General features: G+C 44.4%; 2 protein-coding genes across 3 annotated transcripts; one reads left to right on the top strand and one right to left on the bottom strand.

Moving 5' to 3' along the window:
• Positions 1-1,196: 1,196 nt before the first annotated feature.
• On the top strand, positions 1,197-12,944 carry LOC119218971 (voltage-dependent calcium channel gamma-4 subunit). The gene is made up of 6 exons (XM_037473793.2): positions 1,197-1,476; positions 4,094-4,372; positions 5,573-5,824; positions 7,668-7,751; positions 8,702-8,842; positions 9,063-12,944. The coding sequence occupies exons 2-6, from the start codon at positions 4,342-4,344 to the stop codon at positions 9,902-9,904; spliced, it is 1,350 nt and encodes a 449-aa protein (XP_037329690.2). The 5' UTR covers positions 1,197-1,476; positions 4,094-4,341; the 3' UTR covers positions 9,905-12,944.
• A 2,901-nt stretch (positions 12,945-15,845) lies between these two features.
• On the bottom strand, positions 15,846-24,197 carry LOC119219015 (voltage-dependent calcium channel gamma-6 subunit-like). 2 transcript variants are annotated; one of them, XM_037473869.2, is made up of 7 exons: positions 24,117-24,197; positions 21,696-22,334; positions 21,006-21,116; positions 20,395-20,503; positions 19,120-19,194; positions 16,549-16,686; positions 15,846-16,445 (listed from the first exon to the last, which is right to left on the bottom strand). In XM_037473869.2, the coding sequence occupies exons 2-7, from the start codon at positions 21,897-21,899 to the stop codon at positions 16,225-16,227; spliced, it is 858 nt and encodes a 285-aa protein (XP_037329766.1). In that variant the 5' UTR covers positions 21,900-22,334; positions 24,117-24,197; the 3' UTR covers positions 15,846-16,224. The 2 variants fall into 2 exon arrangements, with proteins under 2 accessions (XP_037329766.1, XP_037329765.1); XM_037473868.2 differs by lacking the exon at positions 24,117-24,197 and adding an exon at positions 23,757-23,916.
• Between the last annotated feature and the right edge of the window lie 732 nt (positions 24,198-24,929).

The raw sequence follows: 24,929 nt of genomic DNA, 5'->3' as shown, positions 1-24,929 counted from the left end.
GATTTCCTGTCCGTCTGTCTTCATTCACCTTCTGTGGCTCCACCTGAACCACACACACACACATTGGAAGCCCTTCTGATCCATATGGGCTATTTGTCTCCCTATTTCCTTATTAAACCTGGGAAGGCCTCTGTCCTCTGGACGCCAACACAGAAAGAGAGAGCTCCTCTATGGGACAAAAGACACGAGAACATGGGATTCAGGTTTTAATACAGAAGGAAACCAGTTTGACTAGTTTTGTGTCAAACTGACATTATTTAATCCAATGTATGAAATGTAAAAACCTTTTATTACATATTGTATAACATTACAGTTGTATACCTGCGGTGTGATTTTTGTCGTCCAGCAGCTCCCCCACTTAACACGTTCATAATTACACTTCTCTCTGCGAGTGATGGATGAAACATACCGCTGCTACTACTTTGGTCTCCTTGTTATTCTGCCACCAGCAGTTGGTTTCAGCTGAACATGCTGTTGCTATGGCAACCTCTAATGGCAGAGTTGCACAGCAGTTTAACAATGTCCAGAATAACTCTGTATAGGGGAGCAGGGATGTCTTATGTCTGCGTTACATACAATATATGTGTATACGCCACTTAAATGATGTGTATGTGCAAATAATACACCAACAATGTAGCAAGTGGTGTAAAGTCTTTGTTAATTGAATTATGAGTCAAATACACTTTGAAGCAGGGAATGCTTTGGGGCGGGGCTTACTGTGATTGACAGCTTGCTATCACTTCCATTCCCCCCCCCCCGCAGATTTAGAAAGAGACTTCCGAATCATCTGTCACACAGGAAGCTGACTGGAGCAGAAGCTCCATCAGGAATCAGGAAACAGGAAACGTTTTATTGCCGTAATATGTTGGACATACATGGAAATTGTCTTGGCGGTGGTGCATGACAGAAGACAGTACAATAATGACGACATAGTGCAGCAATAAGATACAAATTAAATAAAAGTATAATAAAATATATGAAAATAAGAAATATAAAAAATATATGCCCATAGACACCTGCACAGGTACACAGGAACCGGAAGTACCCGTCAGAGGCAACTTGTGCTGGCGCTCCAGAGTGTTCTGTTCCTGTGATTGCATGAAGGACGCGAACACACAACTCCCCCCACCCCAACACCCCCCCCCCCACCTCCCTCTCTCGCTCCTCTCTCTCTCTCTCGCGCGCGCGCCTCGTCACCTGCATCGGCTGCAGAAGTTGCGCGTGCAGAGGTGAAGCCATCGACTGATTCAAACATTTATTGTAAAGAGATCGCCATTATCCCTCCTCTTTACCCCGCTGCGCGCACGCGCTCAGAACCGTAGAGGAGCGCATTGGTGTGCACGTTGCGCGCGTGGTTCTCCCGCAGAAATCACGTGGGAGCGACGGCTTTGCGTTTTGGTTCATTTAAAAAGAGTTTTTTTAACTACTTTTAGCTGCAGATCGCAAGAAGGATTGAAGAGGACCTGAAGACGTAAGGTAAGGCAGTCTTTTTAAGGGGGGGGGGGGGGGGGGGGTCTAAGGATGGAATAGCCGAACTGTGCGTGGCTCATTCCTCAAGAAACGTTTATTGATCATGAAAAGAGTCCATCATGTTGCATGTGTTTCATGTGATCTTGTGTGTAGCATCGTGTGCACCAAAGCCTTATAAATCAATATATCAATAACTGAAATAAAGTCGAGCTAATCTCACATGTTTGATTATACAAATAAAAAAGCAGCATGTGCCATTGCTATCTATTATGTTTAGGGAAACACTAAGCAAAAAAAATCAGTTTCCCTAAATGTCCTGCTGTGATCTGTATGAAATGTTTATATAAACCATGAATTCACTTTGACATTTAAGTCGATTCCAAGTTTTATCAAATTCCTCAGCAGCGTTCTACAAAAGGACATTTCGTAGTGTGTTTACGGTATAACGAAGTAATTCTTTCCACGCAGTATTGTGAGTTCATGTTTGTGGTTCATCACATACAGTTTGTTGCTGTAATAATCCTCTGACGATCCACGGCAGGATTCATACGTTGCTGAATTCATGATGCAGAGCACGCCTGATTTGTCCTTGACTTCCCCCCCCCCCCCCCCCCCCCCATGCAGCCGGCGGCAGACCTTTTTCTGCATGTGTTTGTTGCATGTTGTTGTGGAACCACAAACCTTGCCGATGGTCCACTCCATAAAACAGGTTCATTTTATGAGGCCTGAGCTCAAAAAAACATGTCTGAGTTGCTTTTTTTGTTTGGTTTGTTGTCTCTGATTGCGTAACCGTCCCAGGGGTCCTCCAGGCGTTTTCCAGGGGTCTTCCAGGCGTTTTCCAGGGGTCCTCCAGGCGTTTTCCAGGGGTCTTCCAGGCGTTTTCCAGGGGCCCTCCAGGCGTTTTCCAGGAGCCCTCCAGGGGTCCTCCAGGGCTTCCAAAGCAGCAATCAGATGCTGAGTGCACTGCTCAACACTTGAGCTGCAGTTCGTCTAATGACCACTAGATGGGTGATTCAATACAGCTGAGACCACTGGATTTACTAAACATTCTCTTCCCAATTACAAAGTTCTACATTTTTTACAAGATTATATGGAATCAAGTTTATTCCAAATTCTTTTTTAATCCATCATTTTTCTTTGCTATTGGGCTTTCCTGTAATTCAAAATAAATATATGTATCCTTTTTGAGATGAATTGATTTGGATACACATATCGTACAGAATGCTGCAGTGTGAGATCAGTGATTCCAAGCATCCATCTTTAAGGAGAACACCTCCAGGTCCATGCTGTCACCAGCCTGCGATGAGCTCCTTTTCTGTGACATGGATGCACTTTTGAAGTTGAAGGACATAGGGTTAGGGGTAGGGTAAAGCCTGCATTCACCGGAGGTGTTGAAGGGTCTGAGACAGCGTTGGTGTGGACTCTTCTCTCTGGACGGACTCCTCGCTCACTGCTCCTCTGCTCTGGGGTCTCCCATCTCACCGCGGTCCACATTCTCTACAGACCAGGTCCATGGAGGCTTTGTAGGGCTGCTGTACTACTCTATGTGCATTTAGAAGAGCTTTCTGGGAAAACTTCTTCAAGTTTTGTCCCTGTTCAGAAAGGTCTCAGCGTCATGGTTCAGTCTTCTGCTGCTGTGTGTCAGTCCGTGTGACCTTCATTGAACAGAGGAGTCTTCAAAGGGAGCCTGTGGTCAGAGGTGTGTGTAGATGTGCTGTTGATGGGATCCCCTGCTGTGCCGCTGATGGCGTCCTTGTAGATTTTCGGTGTCCCGCAGTTTCGCCAAAAGCTCGCAGAAGAAAAGAAACGTGCAAAACCCGACGGGGGGGTTTTCTGTTCTGAAACGCTTCAGTCCGTCATCTCTGCCGTGGATGTTCCTTCCTGCCAAATGCAGACGTGTGCGTCTACAACATGAACGTGTGTGTGTGTGTGTGTGTGTGTGTTTGTGGGGGGGGGGGGGGGGGGGTGCATCACTCATGCATGACATCCAGGCTCCACACAGATGAAATCCTCACCCTTTTTTTTCGTTTTTAATCTCAGCAAAATTCAGCTGTTACATCCACCTCGACTCCCCCAGCACAGACACACACACACACACACACACATACACACACACACACTCACCACACACGCACAAACACAAACACACACACGCACAGACACACACTCACCAGCTATAGACTTTGGAAGTCACTGTTGCCATGGCAATGGAATCGAGTACGCTCTCTCGCAACGCCTGTTCTTTTCTATTGCTCTCTCTCTCTCTCTCTCTCTCTCTCTCTCTCTCTCTCTCTCTCTCTCTAGAGGCGAACTGGCTCCTCTTGCTCGACATGGGGCTCGTTCCCCCAGCATCAGGTTCTGGATGTTTGTTTGTTGCTTTATTCAGAACCATCGTCCTCACAGAGAGGCGCTTCTGGATCGCAGCGCCTCCTGCTTTCAAGACCCAAGTCACGTTTGTTAAACAAACACGTCCTTCGCCTCCTCTTCTCCTCTCCTCCATCCCTTTCTCAGCTTCTCCTTGTTTTATGCTTATCTCCCTCCTCTTGTCTTTTCTCTCACTCTCCTCATCATCTGCTCCTCCCCCCCCCCCCCCCCCCCCCCCCCCTTCGCCTCTTTCTTGCAGTGGCTAAGATGACTGCCATGACAATTCAATGAGAGGAGAGGACGCCGAGTGAACTACTGCCCCCCCACTGGCCTGGGAAGAAGGAGTGCTCAAGGTAAAAAGAGGAGAAGAAGAAGAGGAGCGAGGGAGGGCGAGAGAGAGAAAGCAAAGGATCAACGGTGGATGGAGGCGGCTTGGACCGGGGCTACGGAGCGATCTCCATCGACGAAGAAGAAGAAGAAGTACAGCAGCAGCCGGGAGGAGAAGAGATGGAGACGAAAGGCAGGAGCTTACCTCCAGGTAACATGCACACACACACACACAGACAGACACACACACACACACAGGTAGACCTACACAAACAACCAACCACCGGATGCACGTGTGGAATCCTGCACGTGACACACATAGATGTTCAAACACACAAACCAGCATGAATGATCCCCATCGTGAAGGAAAAGACACACAAACACACAAACACACTTGGAGAGTTTTGCGTAATCTGCCCTGAAGTCTGTGTAACCGAGCTCATATTCAGATTGGAGAAGACAAAAAGGCAGTCATGATGAACCATGTTACAATGAAGCAGAGGAAATGTGTGTTTCTATCTGACATTCATAGAGTCACATTTAGCAGCACAAGTTTCAAGCTTTTCTTTATCTGATTGGAAAATATTGAATATGAAAAAATACAGACAGAAATATAGATTTCAGAAACAGAAACCAACACATAAGTAAAGGGACAAGGAGAAATCGATAGAGAAACCAGTCAGATGGACCATGTGAACCATTACAATGGACCCGGCTGCTTTACCTCTCAGTGCAGCTGTCTTTTTGGGTTCTCACCTTATGCAGCAGTTCAGGGGCACAGCACCAGCACCTGTCTGTTATTGAGAGGCTAGTGTTGCCATGGAAACAGCCCTCAGGTGTAGGTCCTGCAAAGCCCACGCTGGGATGTTGACCCCCCCCCTGCCCCCCCCCCGTTGGGAGAACAGAGAGTTTTCATTTCAATGAAGTGTTGATTCTCACTTCCCCTCTCAGCTTGAATTCGTGTCGCATCTCTTTTCGTTCTTCTGCCTCCCCTGATTATTTGCACCTTCTGAGGGTCCCTTTGTTGTTTTTATCAGCAACTAAATTCCAAAGAATTGTCCTCAACACCTGCAAAGTGAAACCTGCAGAGAGAATTTCACTAAAACCGAATTGATGGATTTTCTAACGTTATTCAAATTGTTCTCATCTTCTTGACAGGCCTACAAAGGAACGTTGTCCCCCAGCAGTCCTTCTCCCAACCTCCACTCTTCATTTCTCTAATTCATATTTGATGTTTTATACTCCGGGTTTATATTTTGTTCCTCAGCTGCCAACATTTCCTTCCTCCCTCAGGCTGTTTTCTTCTGTGACAGAAACTCTGGACAGTAGGTCCATCAATGCTTAAATATTTAACAGATCAATGCATTGGGAACATTAATCACGTCTGGTTGGCCTCTCTGCCCGTGGTCAGATGTCAGCTTCCTGCCTCGCCCGGCGATGGTGTGGTGCGAGCGGGGCATCCAGGTGCTGCTGACCACCATGGGGGCCTTCGCCGCCTTCGCCCTGATGACGGTGGCCATCGGCACGGACTACTGGCTGTACGCGCGCGCCTTCATCTGCAACAGCACGGCCAACTCGTCCCAGGACGACGCCAACAACAAGGACAAGAAGGACCCCGGGGCCCTCACCCACTCGGGCCTCTGGAGGATCTGCTGCCTGGAAGGTACAGCTGAATCTTCTTCAGAGAGACTCATCCCAGCCCGTTTGTTGTCCACTTTCACGGCAGACACACGCGTGGTTTCTCATGCGCTGGTGACTGGGAGGTCTCGTTTGAGGTCAATGTGCTTCGTCAGTACAATCCGAACAGACATGAATAAGGTGTTCTTCTGCTCAAACACACACACACACACACACACTTTGATATGTAAATATATATAATTATTTGGAGCCCTACCAGGACAAAAGCTGTTGGCTTCGTATATTTCTAGAAAAATGAATGGAACTTGATGCGGTGACGCTTTCCGCTTCGGCTCAGAGCGACTAGGCGTAAGGGAGTTTGACTTTGCTCTCCATACGTTGGTGATTTCTCTCCGATACGTAACTACATGTGAGAGTCCTCGCACACAAGGAGCGTCGTCGTTATTTATTTCGGGATGCCGTCGGGGGGGACGACAGCGGAGCGAAGCCTTCGTTTTCTGGTCCAGAGGCGTCGGCGTCCTTCGGCCCGCTGGGAATCTGCTGGACAATGACACCCCAGGACTGTGGAGGCTTCACAAATTTGTCCCCTTTTGCGGCGCTGTGACCACGTTACAAAAGCCACTGTCATGTGTTTTTTTTTTCTTTTTGTTGCTGAACCTGTTTTTGGCTTCTGGGGCGACTCAGAGGAGAGGATTTCAGGATGTTGGGGGGGGGGGGGGGGGGGGGGTTGAGCTGTGCTGCGTCTGCCTTGCTGAACACAAAACACCTACATGTGCATTCAACATGAAGCTCATCCACACAGCTCCAGTCTGAGGGGTGACTCATCCACGGACTGATGGAGAGCTTTCTCCTGCGTTGCCGCAGACAGCCGGACGCACAAACACAACTAATTCACTCGGAGGTCTCGGGGGCCGAGCCGCTGCGTTAAAAGGCTCTTGTGGTGGAGTTAATGGGTGGCTAGTGGCATTCAAACACCGGGGAATTATAACATTGGTTTTGTGCCATTAGTATAATTAACACTAACAGGAGAGAAGCAGCATTTTCTGAAATCCAATCTGACACGTATATTATAAATATTTGAGTTACGTACTCTGCCCGACTACTGTCATCTGGGCCCATCATTCCTTCTCTTAAATCACTTCCTGGTCCCATTATGATATTACTAATTATGTCCCAGATCATCCATGATGTATGTGATATTCTGTCTTGAAAAGATCGATTCAGGCTTTTCTCGGACGACTCGTGTTTGTTTGCAAGAGGGTGAAGCGAAGTGTGTGTTTCCACCTGTCCGTCATCCATCGCTCCTCCCTCTGGAGGTTTACTTTGTCCACGAGTTGTCAATCATGAGCGTACGCCGGCGGACGCAGGTTCTGTTCCGATTTACAGGCTCAAAATTAAAGTTTCTACTTGTATGATGTAACATTCATTGTCCCCAGAAGATGTACACATGACCTCAGCTGCCCTTTGTGTTATTTGCTAAATGTTTGACTGGTAACGAGAGCGAGGTAAACCTCTTCATGACATTAGCATGTTAGCATTGCTTAAATGCTACGATAAGAAGCCATCAGACTCTCACAGCTCAGGTTCTTTCTTGCTCTCTTCCTTTTGCATTTTTTGTCCCAATCGTCCAAATCATCAGTTTCTCGTCTTCAGTTTGTCTTTTTCATCCTGTGACTCGTTTACTTCTGTTCCTCCTTCGTCGCTCTTTTCTATTTCCCCCTCCTCTTCCTTCTTATCTCTCACACTACTTACTCTCTCCCACCATTTTACATTTTTCTCAGCATAGATGTCCGCCCCCCCCCACCCCCCCACCCACTCCTCAACCCTTCCTCACGCTCTCCTCCTCTTCCTCTCTGTTGTTTGTTCAGGCCTGAAGCGAGGTGTGTGTTCCCAGATCAATCATTTCCCCGACGACGCAGACTACGACCAGGACTCTGCAGAGTATCTGCTGCGTGAGTGGCACACACACACACACGCACACACGCGCACACACACACACACACACACACACACACACACACACACACACACACACACACACACACACACACACACACACACACACACACACACACACACACACACACACACACACACACACACACCATCACGTTACCATCTCATCACACACCCGTACAGAAGGGACAGAAGGGATGGTGGGTGGACATCACCACACAGATGTCAGATTCGAGCAAAGCGTTGCTTGAGCTGTGTGTGTGTGTGTGTGTGTGTGTGTGTGTTTTAAATACCCAGGTGCATGGGGTTGGGAGTCTGGGGGTGTACAGAAAGCCTCTTTTTTTCACGGATGGATTGAAAGCACAGCCTTCACTAATGGATTATTTTCAGCTTTCAGGCTTCACGTCATGCGCCCTTTGTGCATTCAGTTCTCAACCTTTTGGTTCCTAAAGTATATGTTTGATCCATATATATATATATATATATATATATATAAATATATACTATATAACAACATCTATTTCTGTGAAGCAGGCAGAAGATCCTCCACCTTACCAAGGATGAACAATCTCATTGATTTTTCTGTTTTTCCTAAATGTTGTTGTGTATTGTGTAAGAAAAGGATTCTTTTTTTAAATGTTCCAGTTTGACCAATGACAATTATTTTCATTGAATACTTTTTATTAGATTTTTTTTATGAAATATCCAATGTTTGTAATTGCTTTTTTTGGCCTAACCCAATAACACAAATATATTTTTTTCTTTTTGTCATTACATTTGTTAAAGCAGTAACTGTTTAGACACGAGCATACAAGCCCTTCTTCTCTTGAAAAGAGGGGAATGACGTGTTCGACATGTGCTACAGAAGCGCCTGTGAATACATGCTCATCACATCTTCATGATCATGAATCAGTGAACATTAAACTCATCGTGTGCTGGTCCGTAGGCGTGGTCCGAGCCTCCAGCATCTTCCCCATCCTCAGCGCCATCCTGCTCCTGCTTGGCGCGGTGTGCGTCGCGTCCAGCAACTTCTACAAGAGCAAAAGGAACATCGTCCTCGGGGGAGGGATCCTCTTCGTGGCTGCTGGTGAGACGCAGCTTCGCCGTGGTCTTGGATTTAGGGGGAACCGGTGTTGGCTGTGGTTGTTCAGAGCTTTCAGTCGCAATGTGTTACGTATGATCTGCCTCTCTTCTGTATCATTGAAAGGAAATAGTTCCTGCAGCTCAGCCTAGGAGAGCTCGTGATGAGGCTGCAGGGGAACCTGTCTCAGGAGAACTTACAGTGGTCTTCTTCTATACTTCCTCAGGCCTCAGCAACATCATCGGAGTGATTGTGTACATCTCGGCGGCCCTCAGCGACATCTCCCCCAAGAAAGACGAGGACAAGAAGTGGCACTACTCCTACGGCTGGTCCTTCTACTTCGGCGGCCTGTCCTTCATCCTGGCCGAGATGGTGGGCGTGCTCGCCGTCAACATCTACATCGAGAAGAACAAGGAGCTGCGCTGCCGCTCCCGCGCCGACCTCTTCAAGAGCACCACGCACGCCGTGCTGCGACTGCCCAGCTACCGCTTCCGCCGGCGCTCCCGCTCCAGCTCGCGCTCCACCGACCCGCCGCGCTCGCAGGAGAACTCGCCCATCGGCACGTCCAAGACCTTCAGCCTGCCGCCGTCGGCCCCGCCCTTCTCCGTGGCCACCCTGCCCAACCCGCACCACACCAGCAGCAGCGGGAGCGGAGGCGGCGGCGGAGGCGGCGGCGGCGGCGGCGACATCTCCATGTACACCCTGACGCGGGACTCCAAGCTGGGCAGCCTCGGCGGCGGCGCCCCGCCCCTCTACGGCACGGTGGACCGCGCCACGCTCTACCAGCTCCACAACTACTTCCCGAAAGACGGAGGCGGCGGAGCGGCGATAAGCAGCGGCACGCTCCCGTCTCACTCCAAGTCCAACCTGGCGGCGGCGGCCGTGGCCCAGGCCGCGGCGCCGCTGAATACCTCCACGTCGGCCGTGGCGCCGGCCCAGTCGGCTCCCATATCCACGGCCACCATGGAGAGGGACCGGGGGAACATGGGCACCCTGGACCGGCTGACAGCCAAGAGGGAGCGGGACAGCAACTCAGACACTCTGAACAGGAAAACCACGCCCGTCTAGAGCGAGGAGCGAGGGAGCGGGTCGATGCGGAGGAGGTGCGGCGGTTGAAAAGAGCGGGAGGGCAGGGCCGGAGATGTTCTCCATCCTTGAGCCCGGGGGCATCCAGCTGCCATGATTACTCACCGATATCATTTACAGTCATGGACATTTTGCGCAAATTCATGACGACTGCCTTAAAATGGTCATGGCGTCAGATTCAAAACGTTGTCAACGGCGCAGTAAAATAAGTTTCAGTTTGGGGGGGTTAGTGCCTTGCTGAAAGGCGAGTGAGCTCAACAATATTCATTTCACCCCTCTGCAATGAATCAACTCTACAACTCGATGCCGGTATTAAAAAGTAAAACGGAATCTGGTTTAAAACGCGTCCAGTTTGGAAACCACCCAATCAAGGCACTAAACACTTTAAAGCATCACTTAAATTAAATAAAAACTCTGTTTTTAGAAAGAACAGTGAGCCACAGACGGGTACCTTCAGCTCGGTGATCAGTTCATTGCTAATTTAAGGTCAAAGGAAGCTACTTAACCTCGGTCATACCTTACCTACTGACACACACACACACCTGAGCCTGTCCCCTCTTCATCGGGTCAGTTGCAGTGACCGATGTCTTCACGCTTCACTCCGTCACACCACTGCCAGTTGTCACAGTTTGGTCAAACGACGCAACAAGTGTCCATCTGAGGAGGACGCTTCGGTTCCTCCAGTCTTCGTTTAGACGTGAGAGGTGTTAGGAGACGGCTCTTCTTGTGCCTCGAGCTGTCCACACAGGAACGGTCCAATGGACACGTCAATTAGCGTTAGTAAATATTAGATAGGATAAATGTCTCTGAACACAGCTTCAGGGTGAATGGAAGTGTTGGTGGAGAGGAGCTTCTGTGAGGGTGAGTCTGCTGAAGTGTTTGTATGACTGTTCAGACCGAAGGCCACAAGGAGGCATCCTTTGGGTGTTCCTGCCAAGGGCTCAACCACAGGCATCAGGGTGGGGGTCTATTCAGTTTACACTCAGGGGGGGGTTTAGTCCAAAGCTAAACATTTTAATGGTAGAATATACTGTACATCATATTACCTGAACCTTCACCTTCACCCAGGGACAGCACATCAACAAGAGGGAAAAACACTTGTTTTATCGTGAAAGGTAAAAAAAGAGAGAATATGCTAAGTTTATGTACTTTGCGTAGGAACAACTCGACCGGTTCAACACAAAATGATGAGCGTGAGATTCGAATTACGTGATAAAGTCGTCATCAAAAACACAACAATTAGAAAACATATTATGGTGCAAAATTATCCCGAAAATGTAAAACCTTCTGAGCCTTCTTATTTCTGAGGCTTGACAGCAACTTTTCAAGGAAAGTACGACTTTTCTGAAACGGACAACGCTTTGGATTGAAACTCTTCTCGTGTCTTAAATCTGAATTTTGGACTTATGTTCTGAACTCTTGAATCCACTGAACCTTGCAAGAGGTAGAGAGCACAACCGCTAACAGATAACAGCTAACCGCTAACGGCTAACAGCTAACCCTTTCCCTCCGTCTCTCTTTCAGCTATAACTATATACTATTTCACAATCTAGAATGATAAATGTATTACTGAGTATATTATCGATCCATTTCCTTCAACAAAAGCACATAATGTCTGTAATTGGTAATCTTTGGGTCGTCTCTAGGCTACATGAGATTGTACCTCCTTGAGTATTAATATCATCTTGCTGGTGTTTCTATGATCGTTCTGGTTATTGCAGGGTATTTATACATTTTTGAGATCTTTTCTTTTTGTAATTTTTGATAATTGTTTCAAGGACTTTTGCGTTTCCTTTCTCTCGGTGGCGCACACTGGCGTCGGTGTGAGTGAGCGGGTCCTTTCCATCCTTCTGTTTCAGTGGAGTTGACTGAGCATGCTCCCCTTCAGCAACACCCCGATCCGCCCTTTACTCACACTTTACTCGTTTCCCCTTTGCCAAATAATATTTTTCTTTAATTTTCTATTTATCCATCATTGCACTTTAATTTGTGCGTTATTTTGGTGTTTTTAGGGTTATTTTTGCTCCAAAGCAGTGTGTCATTATTTCCACACAGGCTTTTCATTTCTTCTGAACATTACCAACGTAGCCTAATAATCAGTGTTTTTTAATGTTCTGACTAGTGTATAATTGTTGGCGATAGAATTTATATTAATCTATTTATTTTTGTGGTGATATGTATAGATATTCTCAATGGTATATTGTTTAGAGTTCCTATACTTGTAACTTTGGGCTAAAATAGCACAAACCTGCCTGGGACAAGTTGTCAGTAGCTGAAGTGCTGAGAGCAGGGCTGGACTGGAAAAAAATACCCCACCCCCCCCATACACACACACACACACCTTCCACCCTCCATCCATGGACCCCCCAATTTGGACACCACCCCATTTTCTTCTTGGGTCTGGTCATCAATTATTTGGCCAACAGTTGCCAATAAATGAGGATGACGCTCTTTGTCTGGCAGGACACAACTTTCATCAACTGACTGAGCACAAAGGGGCGGGACTTGTTTTCCAGATCATCATCATCATCATCCTCATCCTCATCATCATCATCATCCCAAACCAAGCGCAATAATTCCAGAAAATTGATGTAGAAGAAGAACATGGACAGATCTCCAGCGGTCTCTGCGGTCCAGCCCCGGGGAGGGAGCTCAACGTGTCCGTGTCGGTGTTGTCGATGTGGTAAAAAGTACAAAGTACATCAGCCTTTGTGTGAAATGTTTTCAAATCCCTAAACGCGTCCTGAACTTATATTTGACCTTTTTTGTAAAGTGTTTGTGAAAACGTGGCCGTTCTTCGGTTCACGTTGTGATGTGAAAGCCATTTTGAATCCAGCCAGAGGCACCGGCTCCTTTTGTCAGAACTACAGTGGAACCTGAACCGGACTCACCGGAAGGACAACGAGGAAGAGGAGAAGCAATACAACATTCTGATCCCTGCTGGAAAAGACAAAAAAATATCAGTATACAAATATATATATATATATATATAGATATATTCATTAAAAGTTCTATATGAAAACTGGGTTGTGTGGATTATTAAGAACCATCACAAGAAACATTCACATCGTACTCAAAGGTAAAGGTCAGAGTTCAGTTTGTGGTGAACTTTAACTAATGCACATTCGATTTAGCCAGAACTAAATCCGTTTGTTCGTCGAGTGGCCGATTTGCCAAAGATTAAAATGAGTCAACAGTGAGGTTTGGATGCTGCTCTCATATGTGTGATGATAAGATTTGCATGTTTTAGTCTCATTACCTGGTGGGCAGTGTGTGAATCAGGGAGTCGGGACCAGCTCCTCACACCCTGAGCGCTACCTTTCTACCTTTGACCTCCCTCTGCTGCCATCTCCTCTCTATAGAGGCACGTGGGAGGAGACACTTTTAATCCCTGAAGATGGAGATGCTTTGGGAATGGGAACTTTTAATGAGTTGTTTCACCGTCCTGACGCCGCTGTGAACAGCATCAAAAAGCGAGAAATGGGTTCATTTGTGAGGATGCAACGACGCTGATGTTTGTGCCATTCCTGCTGCACACCCGCTGGTGACACCCAACACTTCACTCAGAGCTTTGAGTCTCTGAGAGCGAGCTGCACAAATGAAAGCCAGACGGCAGTAAGATTTTCCTCTAAAAGAGAAAGCACCACGTTTCCAAAATGTGAGCATCAGCAGCAGTAGAAATGATTGGAACATTTTTGCACAGCAAGCTTTTATGAGCAGTTTGGATTGAGAGTCAAAGATGGATGGATAGATACTTTATTAGTCCCCAGGGGGACAATAGATAAAGACGTATGAATTAATATATAAAGATGTCGAATGAAAGGTTTTTGTCTAAGTGATGATGTCATAAGAAGATCAGGGATAGCCACAGGAGTCTGTCCCCTCACTTCCTGTCTTGGTTCAAAGAGCCGCTGATAAGGGGCCCGTCCGTCACGCGAGATTAGATTGGATCAGTCAACAGTTGAGGCCCGTTGAGCTGACGGACTGAACCGAAATCAACAAATGTCACTTCGTAGGCCAAATGTCTTTTTGAAAACCTTGAATGTCCATTGAAGCATTAAAGGATATTTTCATTCATCTCTGAATGAATCAGTCAGTGATATTTTATGTATTATGTTTAAAAGTCACATGTGGATTTCAGATTGTTAGTAGATTAGTAGAGGTTTGGGAAAATGTGTGGATTCGTACAGTTATATTTATTCCCTCTTTACTTAATGATTTCTTATTCAGGCCGATGGACACAACGTCCTCAGTGGAGCGCATAAGAGCTCAAAAACATTGTTTAAATTCACTCAAGGTTAAACATTTTGTTTCGAAATCATAAGAAGCACATTGTAAGATTGGGTACTTGGTTTATCCTTGGTTCCGCCCCCGTTCTAATTCCAAAGAACAAGATGGAGAAAGATGTTGATATGAGACCAGAGACTTTAAGCTTTTAACAGCTGAAATGGCTCGGTTGAGGTAAACTTCCAGCAAACAAAGTTGAATTGATTAATGAAACTATACAAACAAAAACAACGATCCAAACCGGTGACAGTCAGAATAATGATGTACTTTATAAATCATTTAATAAGGCATCTGACAAAGCTGTATTGTGTATTTTAAGCGTTTCCTTTAAGCCCATCACTCAGTGCCCCCCCCCCCCCCCCCCCCCTTCTGTTTACACATTCTGCAGAGCTTCACCTGGCGTCTCGGTGCCACTGTGGACGTGTGGACATGTGGACGTGTGGACAGAGGACATGTGGACATGTTTGAGCGCGTTAGGAAAAGCCCTCCAGCTTCCCCCCCACACACACACATTCATTCCCTCTTCGCGTGACGAGTCCTCGCTCTAATTGGAGGAGGGGATTCACTTTCCGACGGACTGGGGGGCCGTTGAGTTAAATTACCTCTAGAGAAGCGTTTTGTTGAGCAAACAAACAAATGTAAGAATAAAACACTGCTCAAGACTTCATTCCTATTCTACGCACACAGAGCGTGATTCTTCCCTGAGGTCGTTTTGTTGTAAACAGCAGACCAGACGTGTGGTATGTTTTCATAAAGGAGAAAGAACATCGTATAACGATTATAACTACCACTACCAACGCTATTAATATTGTATCATTAATAAGTATTTGAATGGTGACTTTTGAAAACCAGGACGTTTGAGCGTTTAACACCCGGCGAGGAGGAGGCGGGGTTTGCTGCACACATGAGGTGAGGATCATTAGATCCTCTGGGGATCGGATGAATGCATGACGTCAGGGGTTCAGTTTAAGGCCCCTCCCTCCCCCCGGCGGGTGTCACCCAATTTGAGGGAGGGGGCCGCTGGAGCGAGGGGATTTGAGAGAGATTGTGTGCGTCTCCAGGTTTGTGCGTCTCCAGCCACGTCGGCCCTGTTGGTCACGGTTCTATATTTAGCCAAACAGCATGGGAGACGCTTCAGAGGAGGTCAGTGAGAGTCACAGCGTTAGAAAGCGTCAGCACAGGAAACCACGGGTCAGGGCTCGAGGCACGAGGCCCCGCCGGTGGTCTGGCGCTGAGAGAACGCGCCGTATCGGATAACGTGCCACTGAAACATCCCGAGTTCAAATATAGCCGGGACCTTTGTTCTGTGTCAACGGCCTCTTACCCTCCTCTTATTTCCTGCTGCTCCTCACAGTTCCCTCTGTTGATAACGTTAACAAGACGTCGGGGGACGACGGAGTCCCATGGAGCAGGTGTGACGTGATCTTTTAAGGGCAGAGAACATTCAACCACTTCCACGGACTGATGACGGTGGATTTTGTTGTTTGGATCTGTTGGTTTATAATCTGCAGCAGGTTTATATGTACTTCATGTTTACATATTAACAGGTGCAAAGTGGGACGGTTCATTAAGACGTCGATGACGAGACAGCGACTGTAATCTGTAATGTGGTGAGGTTGCAGAAAAAGACATGATGATAAATATTCACGTTGTGTTTAATAATAAAATGTCATTCATACACAGTTGGTTCACCTCCCATTCGGGCTCAGTTTGCTTTAACATGAACCAGCCGAGCAAAGTACTGACGCAACATGGCCGCGTGTCACACTTTTTGGCTGATTAACCGATGTTCTCCTTCTCAGTCAGCTCAACGTTTCTCCTCGACAAACAATTTGTAAAGCGTGGCACCAAGCTGACACTTAATCTAAAACAAAGCATATGTACCGCGTGAGCTGTCTTTACTACGATGCATGTGAAACCCGAATATAACAGCAAAGCAACCTCTCTGCTAAGACGTCTTTGGGAAACACTCCCTCCCCGTCAAACAAAAGTGCAACACAAGCCCTCCAGGGCGCCTAGCTGCTGCTGTCCTTCTGGGGGAGGCACCTCCGCCAGGGGCTGTAGGGCAGCGCCAGCAGCAGGAAGAGGACCCCTCCCACAATGAGAACGCCCGCCGCACAGCCGATGCACGTCACCGACCAGGACAGCTCGTGGTGGAGCGGAACCGTGTGGTCACTGGCCAGGAAGGCCAGGACGGACTGGTGGAAGACCATCAGAGTGGCAAGAACCAGGACCCCTGTGGGAGGGTCATCGGACTGTTTTAAGAATCATCGACCTCTCGTCGAATCAACAAAGGTCCAGTAAACGCCCAAAAGCAGTGTGTCGTTGCAGAGGCTGACCTGACAGAATGAAGCAGACGGACGCTGGCTTGAGGAAGAAGACTATCTCTTTGCTGAGGGCCATGGTGATGCAAATGGCCCCCATCACCATTAGGAACAGGCTGAGCAGGGCCAACATGGCTGCCGCTACATTCAAATCTGCACAAAAAAGGGAAAACGGTACTGTTATCACTTTAATTCAGAATAATAGGAAGACTTGCTTTTGGAAAAAGGATTGATGAGGCAAATCAAAGTGCATTAAGTTTGATTTTTTTATGTAACTTTGACTTTTCTATCTATTATTGTTTTTCCACGGCATCTTTCATCAGTAAATACTTACTTATTTCCTAGAAATATTTTCACCAAATCTTTTTTACTTTTTTTGCAAATTATTTTACAATTTTGTTTTTGTTTTTCTTTATAGTGTTTTTTTTTACCTTAAAATAAATTTGACCTAATTTGTCCTTTTCTTTCATGACATTTTTTGACCCAATATTTTTTCACCTAATATTTTTTTCCTTTTCTTTCATGACATTTTTTGACCCAATATTTTTTTTACTTTTTTTTCACCTAATATTTTTATCCTTTTCTTTTATGACATTTTTTGACCCAAACATTTTTTCACTTTTTTTTCATGAACTTTTTTCACCTAATATTTTTGTCCTTTTCTTCCATGACATTTTTTGACCCAATATTTTTTCACCTAATAATTTTGTCCTTTTCTTTTATGACATTTTTTGACCCAAACATTTTTTCATGAACTTTTTTCACCTAATATTTTTGTCCTTTTCTTTCATGACGTTTGTTGACCCAATATTTTTTCACTTTTTTTTCACCTAATATTTTTATCCTTTTCTTTTATGACATTTTTTGACCCAAACATTTTTTCACTTTTTTTTCATGAACTTTTTTCACCTAATATTTTTGTCCTTTTCTTCCATGACATTTTTTGACCCAATATTTTTTCACCTAATAATTTTGTCCTTTTCTTTTATGACATTTTTTGACCCAAACATTTTTTCATTAACTTTTTTCACCTAATATTTTTGTCCTTTTCTTTCATGACGTTTGTTGACCCAATATTTTTTCACTTTTTTTCACCTAATATTTTTGTCCTTTTCTTTTATGACATTTTTTGACCCAAACATTTTTTCACTTTTTTTTCATGAACTTTTTTCACCTAATATTTTTGTCCTTTTCTTCCATGACATTTTTTGACCCAAAATTGTTTTTACTTTTTTTTCACCTAATATTTTTATCCTTTTCTTTTATGACATTTTTTGACCCAAACATTTTTTCACTTTTTTTTCATGAACTTTTTTCACCTAATATTTTTGTCCTTTTCTTCCATGACATTTTTTGACCCAATATTTTTTCACCTAATAATTTTGTCCTTTTCTTTTATGACATTTTTTGACCCAAACATTTTTTCATGAACTTTTTTCACCTAATATTTTTGTCCTTTTCTTTCATGACGTTTGTTGACCCAATATTTTTTCACTTTTTTTTCACCTAATATTTTGTCCTTTTCTTTTATGACATTTGTTGACCCAAACATTTTTTTCACTTTTTTTTCATGAACTTTTTTCACCTAATATTTTTATCCTTTTCTTTCATGACGTTTGTTGACCCAATATTTTTTCACTTTTTTTTCATGAACTTTTTTCACCTAATATTTTTGTCTTTTCTTCCATGACATTTTTTGACCCAATATTTTTTCACTTTTTTTTCACCTAATATTTTTGTCCTTTTCTTTTATGACATTTGTTGACCCAAACATTTTTTTCACTTTTCTTCCATGACATTTTTTGACCCGATATTTTTTCACTTTTCTTTCATGACATTTTTTGACCTGATATTTTTTCACTTTTCTTCCATGACATTTTTTGACCCAATATTTTTTCACTTTTTTTTCACCTAATATTTTTGTCCTTTTCTTTCATGACATTTTTTGACCCAATATTTTTTCACTTTTTTTTCATGACCTTTTTTCACCTAATATTTTTGTCCTTTTCTTCCATGACATTTTTTGACCCAATATTTTTTCACTTTTTTTTCACCTAATATTTTGTCCTTTTCTTTTATGACATTTGTTGACCCAAACATTTTTTTCACTTTTTTTTCATGAACTTTTTTCACCTAATATTTTTGTCCTTTTCTTTCATGACGTTTTTTGACCCAATATTTTTTCACTTTTTTTTCATGAACTTTTTTCACCTAATATTTTTGTCCTTTTCTTCCATGACATTTTTTGACCCAATATTTTTTCACTTTTTTTTCACCTAATATTTTTGTCCTTTTCTTCCATGACATTTTTTGACCCGATATTTTTTCACTTTTCTTCCATGACATTTTTTGACCCAATATTTTTTCACTTTTTTTGACCTAATATTTTTGTCCTTTTCTTTCATGACATTTTTTGACCCAATATTTTTTCACTTTTTTTTCATGACCTTTTTTCACCTAATATTTTTGTCCTTTTCTTTCATGACATTTTTTGACCCAAACATTTTTTTCCCTTTTTTTTCATGAACTTTTTTCACCTAGTATTTTTCACTTTCTTTTCAATAAGCCGAAAGCTGTATGACTCACTCTTCCTTGTGGTCTTCTGAAACATCACGGCATTTTCCCCTGTGGTAAAAAACTTGAAGTAGGTGCAGTTTGATTCTGCAGGAGTAAAGATGGACGACAAGAAAGAGCCACTGTTAAACGAGATAAACGTGACTACAGACGGATAATCTACCGTAGCCACAGACAGTCTAGATGAACATCCCTCTTAGCCCTTTAGTTTACACAGTTCTCCATCATGCCTAATCAGCCGTGAACGACAATGCTGAGCTCAAGGTGACAATCCAATGCCTCCTGCCAATCAGCATTTCGTTTGGCCACCAAATGGAATTTGACACCTCTATCTGTTCCTTCGCACATTTGTGCAAACAAGCAAGGAAAAACAGGCACACACATCCCTGTTAATTAGGATGATCAAAGCTGCATCTTGAGAGGGTTGGATTGTTCCCATCCACACAACAGCTATCTGCCCGACACCCTCGAGAGGAGCTGCGCTCAAATCTCATTGACAAAATGTGTCATCCCATCATCTCTGCAACAGGGCAGACAGACAATTGCACTATCCTCTTTATAACTCTAACTAAAAACATCACTATAAAAATCGAAGCGCAATTCGATAGTTGGCCAATGGAAGTTGTATCTTTGTCCAACCATGCAAATAAGGTAGCCGAGTCATGTAGACGAAGCACCAACAATCTATGACTTTCTCTTCACATTTACATTTACAGAACGTAACGCTGTGAATCAGGCGTCGTGTATGAAACCCATGACGAACACACACTGGGCTTCTGGATGACTTTTCTGTTCGACTCTTTATGTGTCAATATTCCAAAGTGGAGCTCGTACAGGCGAGTCAAGGAGCAGTGCAGAGATACGGCAAGAGAACAATGAGATCTTTGTTTTTAACTATACCAACTGGTCTCAGGCCCTCGGCATCTTGATACCAAACACAACACAGCATAGTACTTATTTTGTGTATTGCTGTCATGGTCATTTGTCTTTTTCCAGGTTGGTTGATGACTATGGGAATTCTCAAATCCTTTTAAAACAAATAGAAACTCAAACCAAAGATTATTGTTTCCCATAAGCAGAGAACTCAGGCGGTGACACGTTGACTCTGCAGTTGAGACTCATTAGTATCATAGTATTGTATAGTATTCATTCAGAATACTATGCAATACTTCTCCGTCCGAGCGGTTGGAGAGGCGGCCAGTTAGTCTGTCTGTCAATCATCATTCTAAAACTCTCGCACAGACCGGTTAGCCATTGCAAAGGTTAGACAGCCCAGCAGTCAGGCACCTCCGTGTAGTTCAGCAGGTCCACAGCTCGCTCTCTCTGGGTCGATGTCGGACACCCACAAGGTCTTTGTGCAGCCCTTCCACAGGCCGTAGTGAGCTGTCAGACAGGTCTGCCAAAGGAAAGAAAAACAATCCTATCCAAATTCTTAATGAAGCACAGCTAAAATCATCCAAATGCTGTACAACAAGAACACAACGAGAACGTTATAGAAAATATAGAACAATAACAGACTGGAAACACTCATAGTGTGTTAAAGGCTAGAGAATGAAAGATCTGTTTAAAGACAGGATTCATAAAATGGGGCCAGCCTAACAGGGCCTGTGTCCCCCCCCGTCCACCTGTGTTTACGGGGACAACTAGCAGCAACTGGTCAGCTGACCTGAGTGACCTTGAAGGCAAGTAAGTTGGAAAAGGTCAAAACCTAAGACCTACAAAGTTAAGCAGCTAATAAGGGCCCATATGTGCTCTCGTCTGCATATTCTTGTAATGCAACATGCAGTTGTGATCTAGTTTCTTTACATCAACCACCCTGTTTGGATGGAGACACTAGTTTTGTGTCACCATGTTTTAAAAAAAAATGCGCCTGATTTTTGATGAGTCCAATACTAGACCTGATTGTTGTAGAAACCCTTAGGAGGTGACAGCTCCACCCAAAACTCCGTCCCCATCCCGAGGACCGTGAGGACCACGCCTACGATGGCCACGAAGAATGCCAACTTGATCTGGTGCCAGAACACAATACAAAACGTTTTCAAATCGTAGACAGGGGTTAATCTGAAATTGCTCAATAAATCCCAACCTGGCAAGGAGAGATTTAGTAGTGAGTACCAGTCTAGCTTCATCGCATATGTACAGTTTAGCTGAGGAGATTTCATGTCATAGATTTTTGCATCACTTAATTTCTGGGGCGTTCAGAAAGGGGATGAACATCTGGATCCACACAAAGAGAATAACCAAGTTGATTAAGAAAATGGAGCAGATATTATTAAACCGCATAAAATGAAACACGCCGTTGAGATGCGTGTGGGTGGGCCTTTGTGCTTCTGTGTGGAGGTTGAGAGTGAAGATGTTTTTGAGTGGGAACCTTTTGTAAGTGTTAGCGTGGGGAATTCTGCTCTGTGTTTGTGAGGCTGTCTGAGTCCTCTTTGAGCATTCAATTTCCCACCAGCGGACTACTCTGGTGGTTCTGTGGTTACGTTTTATATCCCTGATGTTTGAGGCCAACTTAATGACTAAATGGTTCCATGCGGAGCGCTTCCGCCCAGCGAGGACACGCATTCACGTAACACGAAGCCGCTCACCTTCCCTTCCTGGGCCTCGCTCAAGGAGTGTCCCGTTGACGTCGTCCTGCGCCGCTTGTTCCCCCCAAATGTACTGCGTCCAGTCATGAGGCTGGACATGGCCCCCGCGCCCTGGGGTGCCCCTCCCGGTGCAGCCCCCCCCCCTGGCGACGCCGGGCCAACAGTGCGGCCCTCCTCATCGGTCACAAAAAAGGTGGACCACATGGTGTCACAAAAATTGAAAAAAAAACAACTAAAACAGCCAAGCGGGATTCAGTTCAGTGAGCTTTGCCCTCGGCACGAATGGTTGAAACTTTAAGACAAAAGCAAAGGAGAACTTTTGTGTATGAGAGGGTATTACAGTCTGATAATGTCAAACAGTTGCATCTGACAGGAGAAGCATGGAAGAGATAGAGAAGTTAACAAGAAAAGAAAAATACAATTAGATAAGAACTAACGGCATAAATAGTGTCATATAAGAGAATAAAAACTCTTATAATCAGTCTTCTCTGGAAAAACAGCCTCAGAAAAAAATGCTGTCTCTGACAAGAGATTTAAAATTGATAAATGAATCATAATGATAACATGATGTAAAATATATGTATATAACAACACTGAGTCTTTAGAGGTAGAAGGCAGGAGTGGGTGAAGTGATGATTCCTAGAGACAAACAGAGGGACGAAATAGAAGACAGGACGGTCAAAGCTTTAATGTGATCATGTGTGTGTACATAATCATGTAAAAGAGAGTCTGGCATCATGCACAAACATTTTAAAGTTGCTAAATAACAGAAATGTCTTGTCAGAAAAACAAGTGTTGGTGCATGTTTCATGAAACTAAAATTAACTAAAAAAAATATATATATATATCAAATTCTTTGTATATATGAATAAATAATTATAACGCTGTTTACACATTTAAAATTAAAGAAGCTATAATCATTATCGCTCATGTCCCTTAAAATTAAATTTGTTATCAAACCCGTTGCACAAAAAATAAATTCAAGTGTGTCGAATAAACCAAAATCACAAAAGAAAAACACTAAAGGTAAACAAAGCTGGACACAGCCTCCTCCGATCACAAACATGTATCCGTTTAAATGTTTTCCACTATCGATCCCGAGATGGCAGCCAACACGCAGTCGCTTTGTGGTCCTTCAGGATCACAAAAAACACGAACCGTAACCAATTATCTATTCCGAGACGCTCTGTGACGGAGGTGTCACACAGACACGATGGATCGAATCCTAAACCCTTCATGTCTGAATGAAGCAGCACCAACAGACGCACAGCCCTCGCCCCTGTCAGCAGAAATGAAACATCCTTTACCCCCCCATCGCCGTCTGTCATGTTGACAATCTCACAAGCTGCAGGCTCAAATAATATTCCCCTCAAATTCTTCATGGGATGGAGATAACGATACAAAACAGCGTAGTACGTACGTAATTTAAATGGTTTGTATCGTATTCTGTTGTCAACACAATCCGTATTGGTAAATTGAAACACTTCTCAGATCAGTCAAGCAGAGGACGGCACCAATGCATCCATCAAATATCACAGGTATACATTTACATTCAGTTGTAAGGTCTGAACGTCTTTAGATATATTAAAGGATATATCTAAAGACGAGAGATAATATTTCAGTTGGGGGACAATCTTCAAAAAAAATTAAAAACATTACCATTATTTGAAAAAAATAAATCGAACAATTGGCAGGTAATGAAATAATGTTAAAATCATGTTAAAAGTTCAGTATTGTAATTCTAGTAGAACATAATTTAAGGCCATTGCTGTAGGCCAAACAAATGTATAAGGTGCGAGCCCAAAGGATGTCGGATGCCTGCATCAGATAATAATCACTAATGCGTTACACTGCGTGCAAATTAATCAACCGGAAATTACATATGAATGCATGAAAAATATATAGATTTGGTTCATTAAATATACCAAAATGGTGATAATTCGAATCATTATTGGATAAATAATCGTAAAACCGCACCCACCCCACACTGATGTTTGTCACAAAAAGAATAAGTTAGTTAAGGTATAATGTGTAATGTTTAAGAAGAAAATAAATCCTTACTCATGAAAAGAGGAAACTCATTGTGTCGACTGACCAGCAACCGACGCTCTTCAACAGCTTCTCTACTTAAACATCTCCAAAGAGATGAAACAAGCCGAGATGTTCTCTGGAGGCCAAAGTTCCTGCTTTGTATCAAAGGAAACTGACCTCCATGGACGCCCTATTTAAGAAGAAGGCGCTTCAGCTTTACTGCCCCTACCAGCCCGACCTCCCGGCCCCCACCCACCCAAAGCCCTCCCATACGGCCCGCTGGCCAAAAAAATATCATTTTGAAATGAGAACCATTGGTTTAACCCCCCCTCCCCCCCCCCCCCTCCCACCATATGACAAATATCACAACAATATGAACAAGTTGCTGACCTGGTTTCTGTTTGTGTGCTTCTGTTCGGCGTGACAGAGGGACGGGGTGAGGAGAGGGAGTGAGCGAGGGGGTGAGCGGCGGGAGGGTGGGGGGCACGGGGCAAAGAGGGTGGAGGTCCAAGGAGGAGCCGGTGTTACGTCCGCTCGACGATCGGGGTGTTAAGCTGGTATATGGAGCCTCAGCTAAATGCCGAAATGTGTGTGCGTGTGTGTGTGTGTGTGTGTGTTTGTGCGCGCATAACATGTACGCACACAGTTTTTTTTTGCAGAGTTACCTACTGCTGTGCAGATATCTCTGTGCTGTGCGTGTCTGTAAACGGTTTACAGCCCCCTCTGTATCTGGGTTCTTTGAGCCATGTGCCTTAAATGAATGCATTATTTTGTGTGGCTGCCTTTGGGTGTATGCGTATGTGCGTAGGTGGGGGGGGGGGGATTATCTTAAAAATAAACTCTTCAATCTTAAAGCTTTTTTTAAATGACCAGAAACAGAGGTCCACATTTGGTTGGAGGTCCCTTGTTGGTAATATAGGCATGAATGTGTGTGTGTGTGTGTGTGTGTGTTGTTTACAAAATCTTCCAAGTTTGCTTTACTAGTCTCTCAGCTTTAAATGTACTTTAATCACACCACTCACACAACCCTATCTCGTTATCTGTGTGTGTGTGTGTGTGTGTGTGTGTATGTGGAAGCTATGCCTCCTTTGCATCTATTTTTGCCCCCCACCTGTTAATGACATTAAAGCCGACCCGGGGGAAAGGGCTCCAGCCGGGTTTGTGTCAGCTGGACTCGAGCCAATGTCTCTGGCCGTCACCGCG

The sequence above is a fragment of the Pungitius pungitius genome, chromosome 17 (assembly GCF_949316345.1).
Source record: "Pungitius pungitius chromosome 17, fPunPun2.1, whole genome shotgun sequence".
Classification (NCBI taxonomy): domain Eukaryota; kingdom Metazoa; phylum Chordata; class Actinopteri; order Perciformes; family Gasterosteidae; genus Pungitius; species Pungitius pungitius.
The sequence above is the reverse complement of the archived record's forward strand: the minus strand, read 5'-3'. Positions and strand labels throughout refer to the sequence as shown.